This window comes from Xiphophorus maculatus, chromosome 7 (genome assembly GCF_002775205.1).
Source record: "Xiphophorus maculatus strain JP 163 A chromosome 7, X_maculatus-5.0-male, whole genome shotgun sequence".
In the NCBI taxonomy this organism is placed as follows: domain Eukaryota; kingdom Metazoa; phylum Chordata; class Actinopteri; order Cyprinodontiformes; family Poeciliidae; genus Xiphophorus; species Xiphophorus maculatus.
The window spans coordinates 7,533,613-7,555,259 of record NC_036449.1 but is presented as its reverse complement, the minus strand read 5'-3'; the positions used below and the strand labels follow the sequence as shown (position 1 = coordinate 7,555,259).

The 21,647-nt window shown below is 37.6% G+C and overlaps 2 protein-coding genes across 3 annotated transcripts in view; one reads left to right on the top strand and one right to left on the bottom strand.

Moving 5' to 3' along the window:
• Window positions 1-1,959: 1,959 nt before the first annotated feature.
• sec22a (SEC22 homolog A, vesicle trafficking protein) lies at window positions 1,960-14,832 on the top strand. The gene is made up of 7 exons (XM_023337278.1): window positions 1,960-2,066; window positions 3,257-3,467; window positions 6,682-6,845; window positions 8,546-8,725; window positions 10,008-10,126; window positions 11,713-11,778; window positions 12,078-14,832. Exons 2-7 carry the CDS (start codon window positions 3,286-3,288, stop codon window positions 12,276-12,278), a joined length of 912 nt encoding a protein of 303 aa, XP_023193046.1. The 5' UTR covers window positions 1,960-2,066; window positions 3,257-3,285; the 3' UTR covers window positions 12,279-14,832.
• The window catches only part of adcy5 (adenylate cyclase 5), a 100,294-nt gene continuing 93,017 nt past the window's right edge, over window positions 14,371-21,647 (bottom strand). For both annotated transcript variants that reach the window (XM_023337276.1, XM_023337277.1), the window contains exon 21: window positions 14,371-20,942. In XM_023337276.1, the coding sequence (XP_023193044.1) occupies window positions 20,814-20,942 (129 nt within the window). In that variant the 3' untranslated portion in view covers window positions 14,371-20,813. The remainder of the gene's footprint in view (window positions 20,943-21,647) is intronic.

Genomic DNA, 21,647 nt, shown 5'->3' with positions numbered 1-21,647 from the left:
TGAGTGGAGCACTAAAACTTGGCAAGCCATAGATAAATACTTTATATATATATATATATATATTACAGTCATAACCTAAGAAAAAAGAAAAAGTGCCACCACATCAGAAACGTTGAAAATCATGGTTTCTGCCGGTGTTAAGTGATGAAACCAGATAGTTGGAGAAGCATTGTAACTAACAGGCTTTAGAATAGACTGTCTTTATAATAAAGGTAGTAAGGTTATCCATTTGTAATTATCTGATTAAAAAGGTCAGTACATAGAGTAAATTAATGCATCATTTCCAACATTAATTTCTTTTCTAGCTTTGTTGCATGAGGTATTTTCTTTCATTTCACCTGTTCAATTATACTTTTGATTTAAATTGCTTTAGTTTTAGTTTGGTGACTATAACTGCATGATTTTCATCTAACATTAAACCAAAAAAGTGTCGGAAGGCAATTAGCATCCTTAAACAAAAAGTCATGATCTGACATAAATTTGTTATAAAAGTATTACTGATTAAACTTTAAAAAATTATGTAACTTTATGTTATTAAAGCTAAAGTTTAATCAGTAATACCTATATAACAAATTTATGTCAGATCAAGATTTCTTGGTTAATGTCAAGTTGTCATAACAAAGACATTTTGAATAATGTCAACTTTGTATTAAAAGTGTCATGATTTACCGAATGACACTTTATGACAACAGTCATAAATATTCATAAAGACTTACTCATGTTCATGACAGGTGTTATGTCATGTTTATGATGGAGTCATGACAGTTTTATTCAAAACCCGTCAAATAAAGTGTTACCAAATTTTGTTAAAAACAGAGCAATTGGGATATTTTGCATGTTAATGTGAGGGTACTCTTAAATTATTTTAACCCGGTAAAGAACATAATCTCTAATGTTATGGTGTGTAAGTTCAGTTGTCATCGATGAAGGTCAAGTCATACATCCAGGTGCATCTTAGAAATTTGGACTATCATTGAGAATTTAATTCATTTCAGCAATTCAAATCAGAAAGTGAAACTCTTTTTGCACAGAATAATTCTTAAAGCTCTCCTCTTATTTTTGACAGTTATGGCTTACAGCTAAAGGAAACTCAATATTAAAAATTGTTGGTATAAAATAGTTCTTTCTGATTTTAAAAGAAAAAAAATTGGCGTTTATCTTTAGAGCTTTATATTATGAAGTTAATTAATGCTTCTAGATTCTAGTACGTCTTGCATTACATCATTATAGTCACTGTGTGTACAGTGAGTATAATACAGTATAGTATTTACATTTTGAGATTTCCAAAAGGCTAAAAACATTTCTAAATACAGCATCTTTCCTGACTTGCAAAGACAGAAAATTCACACAGCCACTGCATGCCTTAGAAAATAGTTTCAATTTAAACAGATTTTTATACCTTTCCTTAATTCTAAATAATCTAAATTTCTTCAAGGCATCGTTTTATGCTGTTGCTGTCAACGCCGTCCTGTCTGGTCGCAGATTTTAAAAAATGTCTGCATGTTTTTTACCTAAAACTGTTTCCATGTACTGATAATCACAGCTTTCTTAAATTGCTTAAATATCACTCTTAGTTTTTCCCACTATTGGACTTTATGCTGTTAAAAGATAGTTATGCGGATTCCCTCATAAGAGTTGCAAAGTTCAGTTTTTTACGTTCCTATATCTACCTGCTTTAATGTGGATTTCTCCCAGGTGATGTATTTGAGGCTTTCCAGCTCAGGTACGCAGGACTCGCCTCTCAAACGGAACTCGATGCTTCATCTGAAGGTTTAGATTCCCCTCTTCCTTTTTCATATTAAAAAAAAATAATAACGAATTTAAGCTACTTAAAATTCAACATTATATTATCTAACGCATTTTAAAAATGATTTCATTGTGTTTTATTGTTGCATGTCTTTGGCTTACTACTTTTGTTATTTTTACCCATAATGCAAAGCGAAGCAGCCACGTAAACGATAACGTCCTCACGTCGCTGCCTGCTAGCTGCCTATGATTCCTGTATGCGTAACATGCCCAGTGCAGCCTATTACACATAACTACATGATGCAAAACTTCTTCAACAGGTACAGCTTTTTGTCAAATAGCTCTGTCAGTTTCTCTGAGATGTGAATTCATTCTACTTTGAGGCTACAGCAAACCAAAGTAACTAACTGTTAGCTCTCGGGCTAGCCGATTCTGCTAATGTTGTTAGCTCCCTTGCTGGCTGCTTTGGTCTCTGCGGTTCAGAACCTGGCCACCTTCCGTTTCCTTGTAGTCTTGAGTTGATATTTTAGAATACATTAAACTGTTTTAGTACTTGTAATTTGTCAGTTCTCCAGGTGTTTGATTTACAGCACTGTTATGTCCGCATAAGTCCAATAATGATAGTTAATTTAATGTAATTGGATTTTAGCGTTAGCTTCTGCTAGTCACTCCAGAGTCTCTTTTTGTTGAACTCAAACGTCACTTTGAATTGCAAAAAAGGGAGGTTTAATGTTTAATTCGCCAAGAATGCATGCAGTCAGTGTTTCACCTCACTTCCTGTCAGCGTGCTTTCATTCAGTCGTGGAGCTCTCCGTGGTTCTGACGCGGAGGGCCCACCCCACCTCCAGGTTTTAAACTGCATTAAAATGAGCACTGCACCTTAAATGACCCACAGAAGGATAACTGAGCAGCTTATTAGTTGAAATCAATCCTTGGTTGACTGTGGGGTTAGATTAGATTTTTTAAAAAGTCTTATTTTGGGTACTATCCTGTTGTCGCTAACGAGTATTTTTAACACCAACGGATGCTAATAAAGGTAAATAACCACAGGTGCGTTAATTAGCATTTGTCGTCTGTCGGAACACATATACTCTAGAATAGATAGTTTTTAAAAGTTTAACCTGTAGTGTTCTATAAATTTGTTCAACCCCCTCAACTGGAACAATGTACAAGCTAGTAGCATTTTTGTAGTAAAAAAAAAGAAAGAAAGTCAAACAGTAGCAAATTTTAGTTGCTTAACATAACTTTACAAAATAAAAAATTCCAATAGTCACTATTAATATTGTACAACTATATTGATTACTTTTTTCTAAAGCTATCCAAAAAGAAAATAGCCTTCACCTTACCCCATTTAAGATGATATTTGTATAATTGTGTACCACTCAGCAGGGTTTCTTGAGATTTCTTATTTGCTTATGGAGAATAGTTCAGTCATTAATTGTCTTTTTGAAGATTCTAACTTTAGGGTCGAAGCTACGAATTTTACTCCCTGTTTTACATCCGTTTACAGCAAATCAGTGGGACAGCCTCATCTGTAAAATGTCGACAGTGTTGTTTGCCTCTGTGGTTCGCGTCGCGGACGGCCTGCCTCTCTCAGCATCCACCGACTACGAACAGGAGAAAGACCTCCAGGAGACGAAGAGGCATCTTAAGGGTCTCTCCAAGAAGCTCAACCAGTTCCCTGACCGCTGTACACTCAAGTCCGGATCGTACAATGTGAAGTACGTCCTGTTCTGTAGCATTTCTTTAAATGATATTACATTTAAGAGGTGACATGTGCTTTTGTTTTTAATGACAACTTTCAATAAGTAGGTAGAAAGCATTATGCAATCAGTTTGCGAGTTTATAAAGTTCAATATGAAGCATCATTCAGTTTCGTCTATAGTGATCGGGAACTGTGACAGTTTTCCTTCTTGTTTTTTGTTTTTCTTTTTTTAAACGTTTTTATTGAATGATGCCATCTACTGTGAGTGAATCTAAAGCCTGGGCGTTCTTTAGGCTTTCTGTTTCAAAGCATTATTTCTGAAAGCCCAGCTGGTGCTCTTGGGAAAGCCTTTGAAATGCTTTTAAGCGGTGTTTGTTCGGCGCTAATTAGCGATGATAAGAAACAGAACATGACCTTAAGGGGAATGAGACAGTTGCACCTTTCAGCAGCAAGAGCTTCCCTTTGATTAGACTGTCTTTAATTTATATAAGCCCATAATGACTGAAGTGAAGGTCAGAATGACGCTTAGACGTTAGAAATCACTACTTAGTCTATTTTTTTGTGATGTTCACGACCATTCAGACGTTTTCATGTGAAAGTTTCTTTGGAGGGAAGAATGATGCGTTAAAATCTCTAGAGCCTTAAAGCTAAATTAATTTTTTTATGCATTAACTATATTAGAACATAATGCAGATCTGATGGGATTAAAGGATATTCTGGTATTCCATTATAAATTACTTTAAATTCTCTAATAAGTTCTCTTATGCAGGTTCGTCTGGTGGTGAAGCTTTGCAGATTTCACCAGTTATACAAAGGCTTTTGCTTGCCTTTTTGCTTTTAAGATTTACTTAGCCAGATGTTATTGACTTTTATGATGATTACATTAGTGAAGGTGAAACATGCCATCTGTCCAAAGACATTTAGGATATTGAATGGTGATGCATCAGCTAACACTGAGCATTAACGTTTGACTGGCTTCCAAAGCTGGAAAAGCCCAAATCCTGATTCATGTACAGTAGCCGTGTCACAGGTCAGTCATAAAGCAAATGCATGTCGGTTTGCATTTTTACTGCAGTGTTATTATTGAGGCTGCCACCTCTTTTCATAAACTAACAGGAATTGATGGGGGGAAAAATATAGCTAGCATATGTGGGTAAAGGTTTATTGTGTTGATAACTATAGATCTCTAGTTGATGTACAGGTGGTAAGTTTTACTGATCTACTTAAATCGGTGAATGACGGAGTAAGGAGTACTAGCATTAAGTTCTGTTCACAAAGTACATTTTGGGAGGTATAACGAGTCTTTATGAAACTAAAAACTGCTGAATCTATTGAAAGAATGGAGGAGCGAGTAAGAAAGTGTTGCTGTTTATGTCCCGGTGAAGCTTTTCCTGGCTGCCTTCCATCCATTTTCTTTTTGGCTTTGTTCTGACTAATTCCAATTATTTACTATTTATTTTTTCTGCTGTGACACATACGAGAAAACACATGCTGCAGGTTCTTAAGTGGAGGCAGTGGTTTTGAATCCAGCAGAAAATGAACTAAGTACAAAATAACCTCTATCTATGCATCAGAGCATTATGTCCCTTAATTTATCTGACTTTGCTAAACCTTTAAAAACATTAAAATGCATTAAAATGCCAAGTTTATGGACTGAATATAGTACGTATGATTAAGGGCAAAAGGTTTTTTTCAGTTTTTAACCTGCTGATCAGGAGAAAATTGCTGCATACAAGTGATTTTTCAAGTAGCCAATAGTTATTTCATTGGCCATGGTGTTCTACTTTAGTATTACAGTTGCATTGGGAAAACAAACAGTTACCATTTTCTCAAAAGATATTAAGTATTTGATTGATTTTAAATTGTGATCTTATCCTAGCAGAAAGGTTTTAGTTACAGGGAGCTTTAGTGATTATTAAGCGCTGTTTTGTTTAGGAAGTCTATCAATTGTTCGATCTCTGGAAAGAACGTCAGAATATGGGAACCAAAGAGTAATGAAGTTACTTTACCCAGATTCTGACAAGCTCCCAGCATGTCTAAATATGTTCTATACCATAACATGTTGAAATGCTCAAATGGAGAAAAAAGCTCATTGCAGTCTCCCTGTTATTATATAACAGGGAGACTGAATATGATAACATAACATTATGATAACAGGGAGACTGAATACTCCACTCAGTAAATTCTTCTACTTTGAAGACTGTTGCTGTCAGTGTACCCTCATAGCACATATGCTGGTGAATTGGCTGATTTTTATCTCCCCTACTGGCAGTTTCACCACTGAAAACCCTACAATTATTTGGTCACTTGCCGATTTCTTGGTGCATCTCTTGTTTACAGACAAATTAGTATATTAGACGGTCATGAAAGCACAATAAGTTACTCACTTTGGGATTCACTTCACGCTCGCACTGTACTAAGCAACAAGCTACATTTAATTTTACAGCTCTGGATTCCCATTTAAATTTGTTTCTCTAAATGTTTTTGTGCCGGGTTCACATTGTGCGATTACTGGCCATCCTGTCGACCAACTCTTCAGTCCATTCATGTGCTGATTTGCCTCTGACCCGATCAAAGATGGACAACAAACATCAAGTGCTGGCAGAAGTATTCCTGGAAAGTCAGCGAGCCTGTTGCTGTGACAAACAGCTGTTTGTTACCAACGACGAGGGCTTCTCTTTCTTTTTAGACTCCAGCTCTAATAATTAGCGCATTAACACCAGTAACTTGCTGTCTCTCCTCATTGATTATTGTTTTTTCTGTCAGATAGGTCTAGTACAATCCTGCAAATTCACCTCTTATGTTTGTAGATATTTAACTGTTTGATGTTTCCTGTTTTGTTTCTGCGCTCATTTGTGCTCTGAGCTGTTTAGATAAGGCAAGTCCTTTTTTTTTTATCAGGGAAATGTAATTACTAATGGTATGAATTCACGCTTTCTGGTAGGCTGGTAGGTATTGTGTCTGAACAGGTGCATATGAATGTTAATGTGGTTATTAAGTTTAATTAGCTGTGAAAGAGTGATTCTATTTCTTTACCTTTACAGCAGTGATGTACTTTAAACTGTGTTTGCGCTGCGATTAGAGCATTAACCAGCAGAATCATTACTGCTGTTATGTTAATCTTTTGTAATTTGTTGTCCTCGTTAATTCTCCAGGGTTTCTGACCTGAGCAAAAAGGCAGGACCTCTCATTAAAATCAGGATTTTCTGTTCTTCTCTCTGGGTTTTTAGCTTCATATACTCGCTGGGTGTTGGATACCTGATGGTCTGCACTGGAAATTACCCTAATGTGTTGGCCTTCTGCTTCCTGGACGAGCTGCAGAAAGAGTTCATCATCACTTATGACTCCAAACGTGTCAGCAGCGCCATGCGGCCGTACTCCTTCATCGAATTCGGTAAGGCTCTTTTGGATTTTGTAAGTAATGCGCTTCACACCGTCATTATCTGGGTAACAAGACACAGTGCCAACCACATTTATTAGCAACGCTGCTAAAGATGTGTGAAAACTCTTAAAGCAATTTAAGGTTTTATTGCAATGGTGTGATTTCACTGTGAGGTGTGTAGAAAAAACATGCTTTCAGTTTGAGTACATTTATTCAGTGATGAGAAAAACAATTGTTTTTAAAACATTGTACAACCCTCCATTTTCCAACAGAGTAGCTCTTGGTCTAACGTTTCACAAGGTGGAAGCAGACCAATGAAAACTTAAGAGCATCCTGGTCTGGATGCTGATTTGACAATAGAAGATGTTGGATTTTGTGTCCGTTGCTGTGCTGATTTTTAACGCATGTTTTATATAATTATGCTGGTGACCCAGTGGCACACAATTTTATTAGTGTAAATTATTAGATTTTTATTTAAAATCTCCTAGAACTTCAAACAGTCAGTGACACCATGCAGTCTAACAAGGTTTCCAGGGATTTTGGAGGAGAAACTGACTGGCAGTATCACAGATGCTTTATTATTTCTAATAGTGGATATTAGGTGCTAGACGTGAGCATTTATTGTATCGTTTATCATTTGTTATGATGAATTTATTATCGTAATAAAAATTTTGATTTAGCGTTGCCATGATAAATTCCAATTAATAGTTTTTTTAAAAACCCAAAACTATCTGTACTGTTGAGGTTGTTGTTCTAATTATTTTTCTACACTTCAGTTCACTGACAATATCAATAGATATAAATGAATTTGAAAATATGATGAAATGCAGGTCCTGTACGCAGTTTAGTGATACAAATCTCACTTTTTATATGACTGGTGTCCATAAAAAAAGGGTTACAAATAGTTTTGTTTTTCAAGAGCAGTATTTGTGTTTAATGGGGCCTCTGACTGCTGTCATGGAGTCACCTAAAAAAGGAGCGATGAATAGAGCTGATTGCCACTTTTATTGTTCTCACAATAGTACCACTAAATATTGTGATAAAAACCTCAACAACCAGCATAAAAAATAACAATTAATTTAGCTTTATCACAGTATTTTCCTCAGTAATGACAAACAATTGGGGTAAAAGACGGATTTTGGTCTGTGTCCAGCCCAGTGACCAAGTCATAGTTGTACCCAGGGAAACAGAAAGCATGTTAGTTTTACATTTGAAGAAAAAACGGATGCAAATTGAAACTTTGTGCAACTTAAAAAAAAGGAAAAAGTCATTAAAATAGAGCTACAGTTACGTTTCTTTTAGAGACTATAATTATCCCACCGGTGATTTCATTAAAAATAACCATTTCTTCTCACCATCCGTTCTCCCCCCTACACTCCACTCATTTATTGTACTGAAACTAAAACTTGTATTTTAATTATTTGGTTAGATTTACAATAAAAACTGTATCTGTCTTACACATTATTACAAACTTCCCTCTATCTGCGCTCTGCAGTGTAGAGGAAACAAGTAAAATCTGAGACGCACGCTGAGACTAAAGATGTTTCTCTGCTGCAAAGATGTTTACTCCTTTTAAAGACGCCGCAGTTTCAGCTTCCTTGTATTTACGCCAAACAGTGTCCTTATCTCTTACACGCTGAGTGTTTATCACCCGTTATTTTGCTCCCCGCGGTACTAAACGCCTTGCTGTTGTGCTGACTGTCATCCCCCAGACACCTTCATCCAGAAGACCAAGCAGCGCTACAACAGCCCTCGCTCCCTGTCCACCAAGATCAATCTGGCTGACATGCAGACAGAGATCAAGCTGCGCCCGCCCTATCAGCTTTCCCCAGAGGACCTGCAGGCTATCAATGGATTCTCGGTGCGAGCCGCTTCTAAATACAAGGGCATAGGTAGGACTCCAGCTGCCACCGCACACAAAAAGAAGCCTTTTTAACATATGCGCCTCGTCCCTGGAAATTTCCATTCACATTCAGTGAAGGTTGGGTGGAAAAAATAAAATAATGCTAAAACCTGCAACGTTCAAGAGTATGTGCTGATAAGAGCTGGTGCCTGGTACGTTTTGCTGACATGTTTTGTTTTGCTTGCTCAAAAAATATCGGGTCTCGTGCGTCAACCTGAATGCACCTCCAGTTTGCTCTTTCTTGATAAGTACAAGTCTGGTGCCTTTCAGAAGTATTCACACCATTTTAACTTCTCCATAACTTTCTCCCGCACCCGTCTGCTGTGAAGATTTAATTACAGACAGCTCTGTTTACTAATGAGTAGACCTGTCAAGATAACAAATTTACCTGGATGATTAATTGTCCCAGTAATTATTGTGATAACCAATAATATTGATGTTTTGAGACCATTTATGGTCAGTAATATGTTTGATAATGGAATAATAATACAAGTTCACCCTGTGAAAGACTAATAAACTTTCATTTTGCAAAGAACACTTAACACTGAAAATAGAAGATGTTTTAAATATTCAAGATAAAACACAACAATCGAAGATGACAAATAAAACCGAAATTAAAAAAACGCAACCGACGCCATAAATAAAATGAATTATGAACTCTCTGTAAAGAAAATTGCCCACTAAGCAAAATTAATAATCGGAATGGAAATTATCGAGGACATTTTAATTCATCATGTGATTAATTAGTTTATTATTGCAGAAGGTTTACCATGAAGTCATTTCTGAGTGTTTTCATTTGCAAAGGATTTTGTTTCAGTAAATTGGATTTCAGTATGTATGCATGCAACACTTATTAAACTTCAAATTTCTCAAATATTGTGTTACTCCATTAGTTGTCTATGCACATTTGATGTTATATTATTTTAATAGTGAAAAAGAGCTGAGGTAAATGTTTCATCTCTAGTTATGTCATGTCCATTTTCTCTGTGGAACAGTTCAGTTTTCAATTTTAGACCTTGAGACACTTCAAGTCCTGCTGAAATTCCACTTTTCTAATTGTTTTTGTTTTGTTTCTACTACTCCTCTGTTGACTGTTTTGTTCCTAAAATGATGCTTCTGAGCATTTCTCTCCTTTTGGCTTCAATATGGTGGCGCGCCTGTATCCCGCTTGCAGAGTGTTTCCAATACGACAGATGATTACTTTGCATGACATGGAAACGAATCCAAGCATTTCCAGTGTGTGATGCATGTTTATTTTTTTTTTCTCCCAGCTCCCACACAGATGTTGGAGCCGGCGACGCTCCCAGGCATTGTGTCCTGTGTGCTCAGCATCCTCTGTGGAGGCCTGAACCTGCTGAGAGGCGTCCATGCTATAGAGAGCATACTACAGGTTAGGACATACTGCAGGGGACATTTGGACGCTTGGTGCAAAAACGTAAAGAATCTTTGGAGAACTTTTCAGTCCAGAAATCATTCCTCCGGTTTTCAAACACACTGAATGCACATTAAGCAGATTACTTGTTTATATAATCTTTAAAGCCATTTCTTCTCTGTTGCTTTAGATGAACAATTACTGCTGCATATTTTAGTCTTACTATAAGGAGTAATATTTTGCTCTCATTATTTAATTGTGCTGGCTATAATGCAGTTTCTTGTATTACTATAATCCTGTCTGTAGAATTGCACAGTGGGTAATTGTTTAACAATTAATGTGGGGAAATTATTTGTCATGCTGCATAACTGGTTATCATCCACATAAGGTCTTCAGTAATCTTCTATTATCAAAGACCTTATTGAACCACAATAAGGTTTTTAATAAGAACTTATTGGTCTAAAAAAATAAGGGTTTTAGACCAGTATAGATGGACAACTTCTTCTATATTTAGTAAGAGTTACATCCTGAGCAGTTCACTGAAAAACTTCTTTCAGGAGGGAAAAGCATAAACAAATAACCACAATAATGTGGTTCTGTGGGCGTCTACAACCATAATCTGATCATTTATTGAAGCATCTTTTGATTTAATTTCACTGTTTATTCTTCTTTGGTAGAACTTTGGCAGCAACCCACTTTTAAGTCTCAAATTCTCCAGATCTGTCGTAGTGTAAGGACAACTGGCCTTTTCACATTTCTATTTAGGACTGTTTTGAGCTTTGCATAGGCCATTTTAGATCTTTATTTTTTTATGGTGAAGCTATTTCATTTTTATTTAGATGTGTGGTTGGACTGACTGAAATGCTGGAAATTAAGATTTCTCTTCAGCTTATGACAGAAATTTTGAGCTTTTTGGTTAAACAAAGTAGTATTTTGGAAAAGACAGAGAAAAAGTGAGGGGGGGGGAAGTAATGCCACAGCATAATGCTGCCACTCCTGTGTTGGTATGGTGTTCTTTTAGTGTTCTTCATAGACTAAACATACCGTTTCAAATTGTTCTGAAAGGTTAATTTGTTTCAACAGATCATAAAACATTCCTGGATGCTTTTGTTACTGTTTTGAAACACTACTCGTTAGTTCAGATAAATTTTGAGCAGTGGGTATTATTGTCACAACTAATACATTTCAGAAATGTAGTTTTTTAAGTTATTTTTTAAAATAAAATATTCAGTTGTTTTTTTTTTATTCCCCTGTATTTCCTCCACTTGCTGTGGATTATTTTTGCTTCCTCTCTCCTGATTAGTAACTTTGTGTAATCTTTCTGACCCTCTTGAAATTCTCTGCAGATAATGTGCTTATTGCAACGTTTTATGTTCTTCAGTTTTGTAGAGCAAATATAAAAGGTGTAAAAAGTTTCAAGATGTCTTACGACGTTTTATCAAAATTCCTATGCCCCCCCATCTGAGCTTGCGATTAAAGTCAGTCGCATCATGTTCTGCAAATACTGAAATGTATTTAAAGGGAACTAATAAACCATTTCTTGTCACATAAAGAGCATGTATGCTAAAATTATCCTGGCCTCTGTCCGTTTCCTCCCTGTGCAGAATGATGACGAGGACTTTAATTATGTGATTGCCTTCTTCCTCGGCACGGCGGCCTGTCTGTATCAGGTAAGTGATCGTCTGCGGTAAGAGCAGCCCATCGCCGGCTGACTAACAGCCCTGCACTTTACGGCTCAGCAGCTTGTCAGTTAGACAAACATTCGCTGAAGCTCAGTGGCTTTCAGGCCAAAACCTTCTCTATAAAACATTTTCATCAGCTCCTTTTGTGCGGCTCCCAACGGCAAAATGGAAGCGCACAATTTAGTCGACAGAACAGAGCCGTCACATAGGGTTTGTTTTCAAAGACCCATCAGCGGCCTTTGGCCAGTTTGTTCGGCATTAATTTGATGTGATCCCGTTTCTTTCAGTGCTACCTGTTTGTCTACTTCTCCATCTGGAGGAACAGCAAGTCCTTCTTGGCGTTTGCGCTCATCTGTCTGTCCAACATGTACCTGTATGAACTGAGGAACATTTGGCAGATCCTCTTCCATGTAGCCGTGGGGGCCTTCATGACCCTGCAAATCAGACTGAGGCAGCCGCTGGGCAAAGCGCCAGACTACAATGTCTGACGAAGAGCAAAAAAAAAAAGACTAACGCGCTGTAAGTCAGGTGCCCCAGCGCTGGTCCGTCAGACACACTGGAAGCAAAAACCAGCCTTCCCGATTCAGAGGAGGAAAAGGAGGGGCGAGCATTTCAGCGGTGCATAAATGGATCCGTCTCCATTTGGATTTGGAAAGGAAAGTCTGCTGCGGTCCGACTGCTTCATGGATTTTATTGGATTGATTTTAGAAGCTGCCTCCTCTCCTTTATTGCGTGATGATGATTTATGGACTTCTTTTGCACAGCTCTGATTTAGGTCACAGGCCCGTCTGCAGGATTTCCACGGCTGCAAATCCCATGCATTTGAAAGTTGTTTTTTTTTTTACTGCGTCCAACAGAAAAAGAAAATGCTAATAAATGTATTTATGTTTTCATGATTGCAATTAAAATGAAGTGAAGTACCTTTCAGAAGGCATTGAAACTGAACTCATGACCTTTTCCCCTATATCTTCTTGTTAAACTAGCTCATATGTCAGCCGTGAGGTTTGTTAAATAAATCCTCAAATGAATAACCTGAAACTAAATTTACACACCAGCAGATATTTAATTGTCTTTATAACTGGAGTGTGGAGTATCTTACATGTCTCCGTGGTTCAGGACACCTTGTTGAATTAAATTGGTCCAATCCTTGTTTCTGCAGAGCTTGACGACGTATGTCAACCATTTAAATCAGATGTGTTGGAGCAGGGAAACGTCTAAAATATGTCGGATACCGGTATCTGTTTGATTAAAATTGGACTCGATTAAATTTTTTAAATATAAAATCAGGGTTTTTGCCATGTCGTAACTTTTCTCTCTAAGCTCTCTCTCAAAGCAGCAGCACCGGTTGCTGACTATGCTGTATTTTTGACTTTGTGTGGGGCAGAAATTTGGACTCATTTTCTCATAAATGCGTTAGTCGGCAGCTTTGTGTGCTTTAGAGGCATACAGTTGGATCACAGAACCAAATGGACAACATGTGTCGGGAGTTTCCTTTCAATTTATCTGAGGTCTGTTGTGATCTTCACCCAGGTGGTTAAGATGCATCAAGAGATTTTAAACACAAACGCAGCCTCAGCACGCCATGTCTTTATTCTGTTGAGGCTTGATATCAGCTGGTTGTGTGAAACACCCGCCTCCTGTTCCATGTTGGGAACTTTAAGCTGACTGTGATGCATAAAGAACATGTCTGCAGATTGAAAGGATAATCTGAACTAGTCTTGAATAATTAAAAATTCCGTTACATTTTACAAAAAATCAGAAAAAATGTGCAATACAGAAATATGTTCAATTTGCGAAGTTTTAAAACCATTTCAATAAGGGCATCTTGTATTTAATATTGTTTAAGTTCTGTTTACGTCAGTATTTTTGACAGAATGTTTGCCACCCACATCTCGCTTTAAATTTTTCTTTTTTGAAAAAGATCTACATGGGATTGTATTACAAAATGCTTTATTACTAATGCTTTACAAGCAGGTGACGATAATGTCAACATGACCTACATCAAAGCTCAAAAGAAGCTCTGCAGTCCGGCTAAAGGTTGAAGCTCATCTTTCTTTTCTTTGATACCATTTCCTCCTTTTTTTTCCCAGTCGTTTCAACTTTAGCTCACATTTAAGGTTATTTGTTAGTGGAGTCAGGAGAAACGAGACGGATATTAACTAACCCATAAAAACTTGAGTTTTCCAGGACAGATGCCAGAGTGGGATTGTGCAAAGTATACCTCTTTATCATTGTTTGTAATGATGTCTAGATACCAGTGCACATGCATAGTTTTTAAACTTGTAAGAAAAACTTGTGTGGATGCTGGACATATTTTGCAAAATGTCCACGTTGGTGTTGACAATTAGGTGGAGAATGTGTTAGGAATTGCATTGCGTTGCCAGTGTGCATTTATTTCATTTGTAAGAGTATGTGGCAAGAAAGTGAAGAAGCAATCAGAAAACAAATCTTTAGACTACAAGAGATTAAATTAGGATAAAACAAAGAAAAGCTCCAGCAGGTAGTTTTTTTTAACTTTGATACCAAGAGGTAACAACCTGAAAACACACAGAGAAACTCAATAATCTGAATTTTTCATTCTTTTTTTTACCTTTCGTTCATGTTCTGCCTACTTACACCTATGCTTTCTTTTAAACCCAGCACTGGTATTTCTTCAACCGTATCCACAGTAGAAATGTCCATTTTTGGTGTCGAGGTGAAACTATGCAACGCTGCCTTCCTGTTTGAGTCACTCAAACTTTAAATTATTCACTAATCAGGGGTAAAACACTCATATCTTTTTTGTTGTCTTTTGCAAGAGCTCATTATTTATTCAATGACTGATTTTGGTGCAAGATGTAATCATTTCTGAAATTCGTGTTTTGTTTTTTTTTAATTGTTGCGTTTTCATCCAGACGTGTATAAATGTGTACTTGTGACAACATAAAGCTCCTGTCGGCTCAGACGGTTAGCAGCCGCATCCTTCCTCGCCTACACAGCCTCCAGCGTTTGCCAGTGTCACAATGACTGTGTGAATAAACACATCCGTGTTGCCAACAGCAAGGATGCATCACTGTTTTCTTTACCTCCTACTGAGTTCTTTAGCTCAGACATCTTTTTCTGGTACTTACGACTTTTGTGCTGCTTTCACGCAGCTTATATGTAACGTTTAACATTTATTTGGGCAGCTTTTTTTCCTTTGCTCTCTGAAGTTTCACATTCTTATCGTGACCAAAGATGTGCGCAGACGAAGCTGGAAAGGAAAACAAACAGTTTTAAGTCTTGCAGCTCTTCGCACATCTGGCATCAGAAGTTAACAAGTTGTTCTCATGCGACCTATTAATGCAGTCTGACTTTTACTCCGCTTTTCCAGCAACGACCACACCTACATGACCTCATGCCGGCTCTCGCACTGCACGGCTCGGGGTTTCTGGGAGCCGAGCGGAGTCTTGCGTCACGGACTCGACATCCTGCATCTTTGCAGTTACAGTAAATATGTTGCGTGGGCGGTTTTGTCAAGAAATTGAGATTCGGGGAATTGTCGACCAGATTTGTTTGTGGATGGAAATTGAAAGAGCGCTTGAAGACGTCATCACCAGGAAAAGAGGGGCAAAAAAATTCAAAATAAACCCTTGACTGAAAATTATACGTTAAATTTGTCATTTAATTAATTAATGTAAACATGAAACAAAATTACACTTTTCTGCATTTGGAGCGATATTGGACTGTCTACCTTCAGATGTAGAGAGAGCAAATGGCTTTAGAAAGAGACAGCAGCACCTTTTACATCTGTTGTTCCCAAACAGCAAACCTATAAATTAACAAGTCACGTTTCAGAAATCAAACTGAACAAAAGACAACGATAATGCTAAAAAATATATATGCTAATAAAAGGTTAAATTACTCATGGTTTATAACGACTATACCCTAACGATTCTGTTTGTGCTGCCCTCATACCGCTGCGTAATTGATTGAGAAATTTGGAAACCACAAATGTAAGAAATTGGTGTAACATTGTGGGCAGCAGTAATGTCTGTCCACCAGCCTGGGCACAGTCTCCATGACAACTAGATGGAATCTAGTTTCCATTTAGATGGAAAGCAGGTATAAGGATTTATTTTAGCTTAACTGTTAGTGATGGATGGATGCAGATAATTTTTTACCTAAGAATTAACAAGGCTATAGAAAAACTGGAAAATGTGTGTTTATTTTTCTCAAAGTTTTTTGAGTATCTTACTTTAGAGTCAACATGAAGTCTGAGTTCATATCTTAAGTTTCTGCTCTGCCAGTACTTGTTTTGCAGCTATTTAGCTGCTTTCAAATCACATTTCCTAACGGGCAACAACAAGCTACAGATTACCACGAGATTTAGAGACTCCACATGACACATAAGAAATTGTAATTGCTGTTTGTTTTTTTCGAGCAGACTCATACGTAACATTACATATGAGTTTTTTGAAAAACACTTGCGCTTTTTCTGGATTTTTAGATGCGCTGCTAACTTGGATAACATGAGCTGTATCCTCATGTGATGAGTGATCATTTTGTGGCAAATTTCACCCAATTAGGGCAAATTTTCCTGTCCAAAAAAGGTCAAGGTCACTATGTCTGCTTCAACACCAAATAAACCCTGCTGTGCTTCCTGATAAAATACAAAAACCTATTTTCTACTGAACACAAGAGGATTTCATGATCAGCTTATTAATGTTGACCAAGTACCAAACTTAATTAAGCAATTAGTGATTTGACTATAATGTAGATATAGATATTAATCCAGTTATGGATGAACCAACAGTACTAATTAGCTCGTCTGTCTTGTTTTCCAAGCTTTAATCATTAATGTCGCTCCTTCATAAACAGAAATGATGGAGCTCTGCTGCCATCTGTTGGTAGAAGTTAGGTACTTTCCATAACAGATTTTTCAATGAAAACATAAATACATTCTGCCAACACACCAGTTTTTACACACAAGACTGAGTTTATCAGTAACAAACAAAACATACGGAAGGAAAAGACCGATGTGTAACATCTCTGCAGTTTATTTTACTGTAAAAAAAAAAAAGAAATGGTGTCGAAACAAGACAATAAAAACAACCCATCGTCTTCTCTCTGGAGCTGCTTTTGTCACAGATGGTTCATGTCAGTGTCATTGTGTGAGAAATCAGTAGCTGGAACGCATTTAAGCTCAAACAAACTAGAAATGGAAAAAACAAAAACATGGGTTTAAATTGGCACAACATTCAGCGAGTCAAATAAAACGGCATTTAAAAATGTAGTTGCGTTGCAGCAGCAGTACAACAGGTTACCGAGACAACACTCACCTGGGTAGGATATTGCAGTTTTATTTTCCAGAGGCTTAAAATATTGATTTACTTATTATATCCTACCAGTGAAGTAGAATAAAGCAAACTTTTTTTCTTATTGCCAGTAACCAAATCAGTTACGTGCATTTAGGCTGGGATCACACCGTTAGGATCTATGATAACCTTCAATCGTTATCAATCTATGATAACCTTAGTTGAAAAAGTTTCCAACTTTCCTTTTTTGAAAAAAACATTTTAATAAAAATTATAACTATGTAATGTAAAATTGACTAGTCCCGGGTAATGCAAAAATGATTTAGCGTGTAATTACAGTTAATGTCTACAATTTGATACATTCACACACAAATAAAACCCCTGATATGGCTACTTCTGAATTCTTTAGTAGTTTTAAGTTTTTATTGTACAGAAAATTGACCATAATAAACATATTTTAACTGGTTCAGTCTGTTTTACCTCAACAGTATAAAGGGTATTGCTTCTTTAATTTCCACACTAAGGGGAGGTTTTTGTTGAATGTTCTAGGAATATTCAACTAAAGAAGGCTATGACAGAAAACTTTTTGCAATTTTTAACTCTTAAAAGCCTTGGTATGTTCATATTGCCTATGTGTGAATATATTTATTCCAGATGTGAAACATGAGGAATGCAAGTCTGAAATTTTCTCTCTGGATTCCACTTGGCATTAACTATAGTTCTCTATGGTTACTATAGTTACACTGAGAACTTTCTGAAGGGCTCTTAAAAAGATAAAACTTAATTATTTTTTTCAAACATTGCCAGTGTACAATTTATGCATGTTTGTACAAGCTGTTAATGTTTAAAGTGAAAAACTGTCAAGCCTGTTTAATTTTAAAATGGGAACTGTACAGGAAATGCTGCGGATTTGTTATTATCCATTGTTAATATTTTACTGTCATGGCGTCTTTGTTTACTATGAATCCAGATTAGTTGGCCCAGTAGGCTGAAGTTGACAGAAAGTCCAATGGGGAGAATTCAGAAGCTGGTCATTATTTGCGTGATTAAATGAACTGTGTAGTTTTCACCATTAGCTTACATGCACTGAGAACAGAACATGTTGATTCCTGAACTAGTAATAAAAGTTTGGTATCGCAGCTTTTGTGTGGGAAAAGATCTAGTCTGGCCGAAGCGGGCCCTGCTGCAGCTCTGGGTCGGTTTGTTGACAATAGATTCCGGCTAACAAATGACAGATTTTTTTTCTTCTTTTTATTCAATTTCCCCCCTTTTGTTGTATTTATTCACAAATATTAGCAAATTTGGGGCATTCATGACCTCTACTGACAAGAAAAGCATCAAAGGATGAAGATTTTCATATCCAAGTACCATTTTCATATTCTCAAGTGAAAGTTTGACATCGTCCGGAAGAATTTTACATTACTATAGTCCGACTCATCCAAGCAACGGGTGAAAGTTATGTATGTGAGAGAAAGCAATGATGCAATACTGAAAGAAAAACTTTGATGCTTCGATGAGAGAAAAACATAAACAGCAGATTTAGAAAGTGCACATTTTCCCACACATGCTCAATCCGTCTCTGTCAACAGGCTGAGCATCATCATGGTAGTCGCTCTAGAGTCCACACTAAAGGCCTCATTGGAGAACATTGGACATTCATTGTGTCGTACCACCTAACCGAGCAAACAATTAGGGCCTGCAGGTGGAGCGGTGAGCGAGGCGGAGGGGTGGACGGCTGAAAGCACCGGAGTGCAAAATGGCGTCTGAGCACCGCGGCTGATGCCTTTCGGTCCATCTAGCGAGTCGTTCCGACCGCGTTTTCCTCTCTGCTGTGACATTGAGACACATTAAAGGGGAGCAGCAGTCGACTTCCTGCAGATTTAAAAAAAAAAAAAAAGTATGCTCGATTTGTTCAAAAGAGCAGGAGGGGAGAGGGAATCGGGCAACACCAGTGAGGGTTTCTGCTGTGTGCACATGTGGAGACGCGCTGTAGTTTATACATACCTCTGTATTATATGAATGTAGAAAATATATAATCTTAAAATATCTTGTAGGGTTGGAGTTTTGAAGTCAAAATACAAAACTTCTTTAGGAGTAGAAAAGCTTTTTTCTTTTTTTTTTACTCACATCCTCATGTTGCAGGGTTGCCTATGTATTCTATGATTGAGGCTAACGGGAAGCTTCATATAAACACTGTTGGACTTTTCAATTAAACATAATCTATATACTATAGGAGTATGAGACAGTGTGCAGAAACTCATACAGTACCAAAAATAAAAAGTATTCATACCCGTCTGGCTTTTCACGTTTTGTCACTTTACAACATCAGACGTCAATGGGAATTTACTGGGAGCGCAAATAGAAATTGCTAAATTGTTTCTATTCTAAAAGAGAAAAAAAATGCTCAATTGCCTCCAGAGGTTCCTCTGCTGGTGAATAAAGAGTGGCAAGAGAACAAGCGGTATGGAGGCCCATGAGGGACAAACGTGGAAGAAGATGCTGTTGTCACATATTAAACGACATGCAAAACACCATGTGTAGCAGTTAAGCTATCAAGCATATTACGTTGGGCACACTCACCCATCAAGAAACACGGCGGTGGCAGCGTCATACTGTGGGGATGTTTTTTCTCCAGCAGAAATGGGGTTGAAAGAAGGAAAGCCTTTTAGAAGCATCAAAAGGCTTGAAGTTTACTTCCAACAAATGTAGCATCCCAAAGCTAATGCTAAAACGAATAAAGAATCTGATGATAAAAACAATTACAGAAAAACTTAATTCAAATCTAAATGAGCTTGGGTCATTTTGGAAAAAAGAAAAAGGTCAAACATTTTAGAGTTTATACGTTGGTCGAGAAATTCATCAAAAGTCTTTGTAGCTGACGGTTGTACAAAATATTGACGTGGGCACTCCACACTCTTCAGATATTTGCAAAAACGTTTTCCTTAAATCTATCCTTTTACTTCAATTTCACATATATCCCCGTCTCTGTATTGGTTTATTACATAAATCCTCTTAGAAATAAACTTTTGTCTTTTCCAAAGTGACAAAACGTGAGGAAGTTCAAGGGGTGTGAATACTTTTGTGAAGCACGCAGGTCGTCTGGTGCTGATTGACAGAGAGATGGACGCACTAACAAGCGAGGACTGCAGTGCTGCTGGCTTTGTGTCCGTACTTGAGAGATCTGCATCTGTGCCACAGATGCAGATCTCTGGTAAGGGAACAAAATATCATACAAACAGTACATAAAGTCATCCACATACACATAAAACCTTTTGGGTTTTACATGTACATAGTGTTCAGAATCAGCAGGGGAAAAAAAAGAAGGCAGAGAGCAGGAGAGGAGGCGATGTAGCTCGGGTCGCCCTGCAGGTTTTGTCCAAGAACCCCATCGGAGAACCCGACTGGGCAAGTTTCTTCCAGGATCCTTTTCTTCTTATTTTCTGTCAGGGCCGAGCTGGACGAATCTCTTTGCGCTCCGATTGGACATCTTTGGTCAAAATTTCACTTGAGCAGACGTCCCCTCGGCCGTCCATGAGCTCCTCCTAAAAAAGAAAAAAAAAAAGGACGAATCCTTCCGTCCATTCGACGTGCCAACCGGTTCAAGGAGCGTCCGCTGCTGTGAGGGAAAAACCCTCAATCTGCCCTAACCCTCAATCTGCCCTGGCATACAGACAGACGTCTGTATGCCAGCTCGTTACGAGAGAAGGTGCACAACCTCCCATGTGTCTGATTGTCACTTAGTGAAGGTTAACTGCCGGGGGGTCCAGCCATGAGAAAGTAGGTCATCATCTCTCCTTTGCCTTTGACGGTGACGACGCCTCGGTATTCCAGTGTGTAGTTGTAGGAGTTCAGCAGCTGGTACAGATCCGCCGTCACCTGTGTGTAAAAAGGTTTGCTTTAGATTCACCATCACATTGTGGTTCTTTCAACTTTTGAGGAAATTTGATAGACATAAAGTCTATACACACACGCACACCCACCCCCATCTCTCAAGAAGGTCCTGGGAATCGAACCCAGGACCTTCTTGCTGCAAAACAACAGTGCTACCGACTGGGCCACTGTGCAGCCCACAGAATGGTGAACATCTCATTCATAATAAAAAAAAAAACAGTTTCAGAACAGGAAGGTTAATTAAATCACAGAAAGTTGCTTTGTTTCATTTTGAGCTGTTCATCCTGTATCTGCTGTGAAGCTAACTGTGCTAACAATGCTAATTGCTAATAAAAGTTGCATTGAAAATCTCTCTATATGTTCTTGACTTTACTTCTCTTAAATGGTAAAAGGCCACATTACTTAGATGTTTGTGAATAAATTACTAAGCCTTAAACTAGAAACACTTTCTTTGATATGTTGTAAACTCCTTACCTGTGAGATCAACACCTGATGGGGATTTCTAAACTGCTGCTTTTCTTGATTCCTGTAGAACCTAGCTCTGCTGTCTTTTCCACGAGTTGGAAATTATTTTTCTGCTTTTCCATTTGTATTTGCAGCCATATCTTTCACTGCTACAGCTAACAGTTTTGTTAGCATACAGTGTTCTTCACAGGTGCCTCAAATTAGCAAGTTAACTTGAGAAAGTCA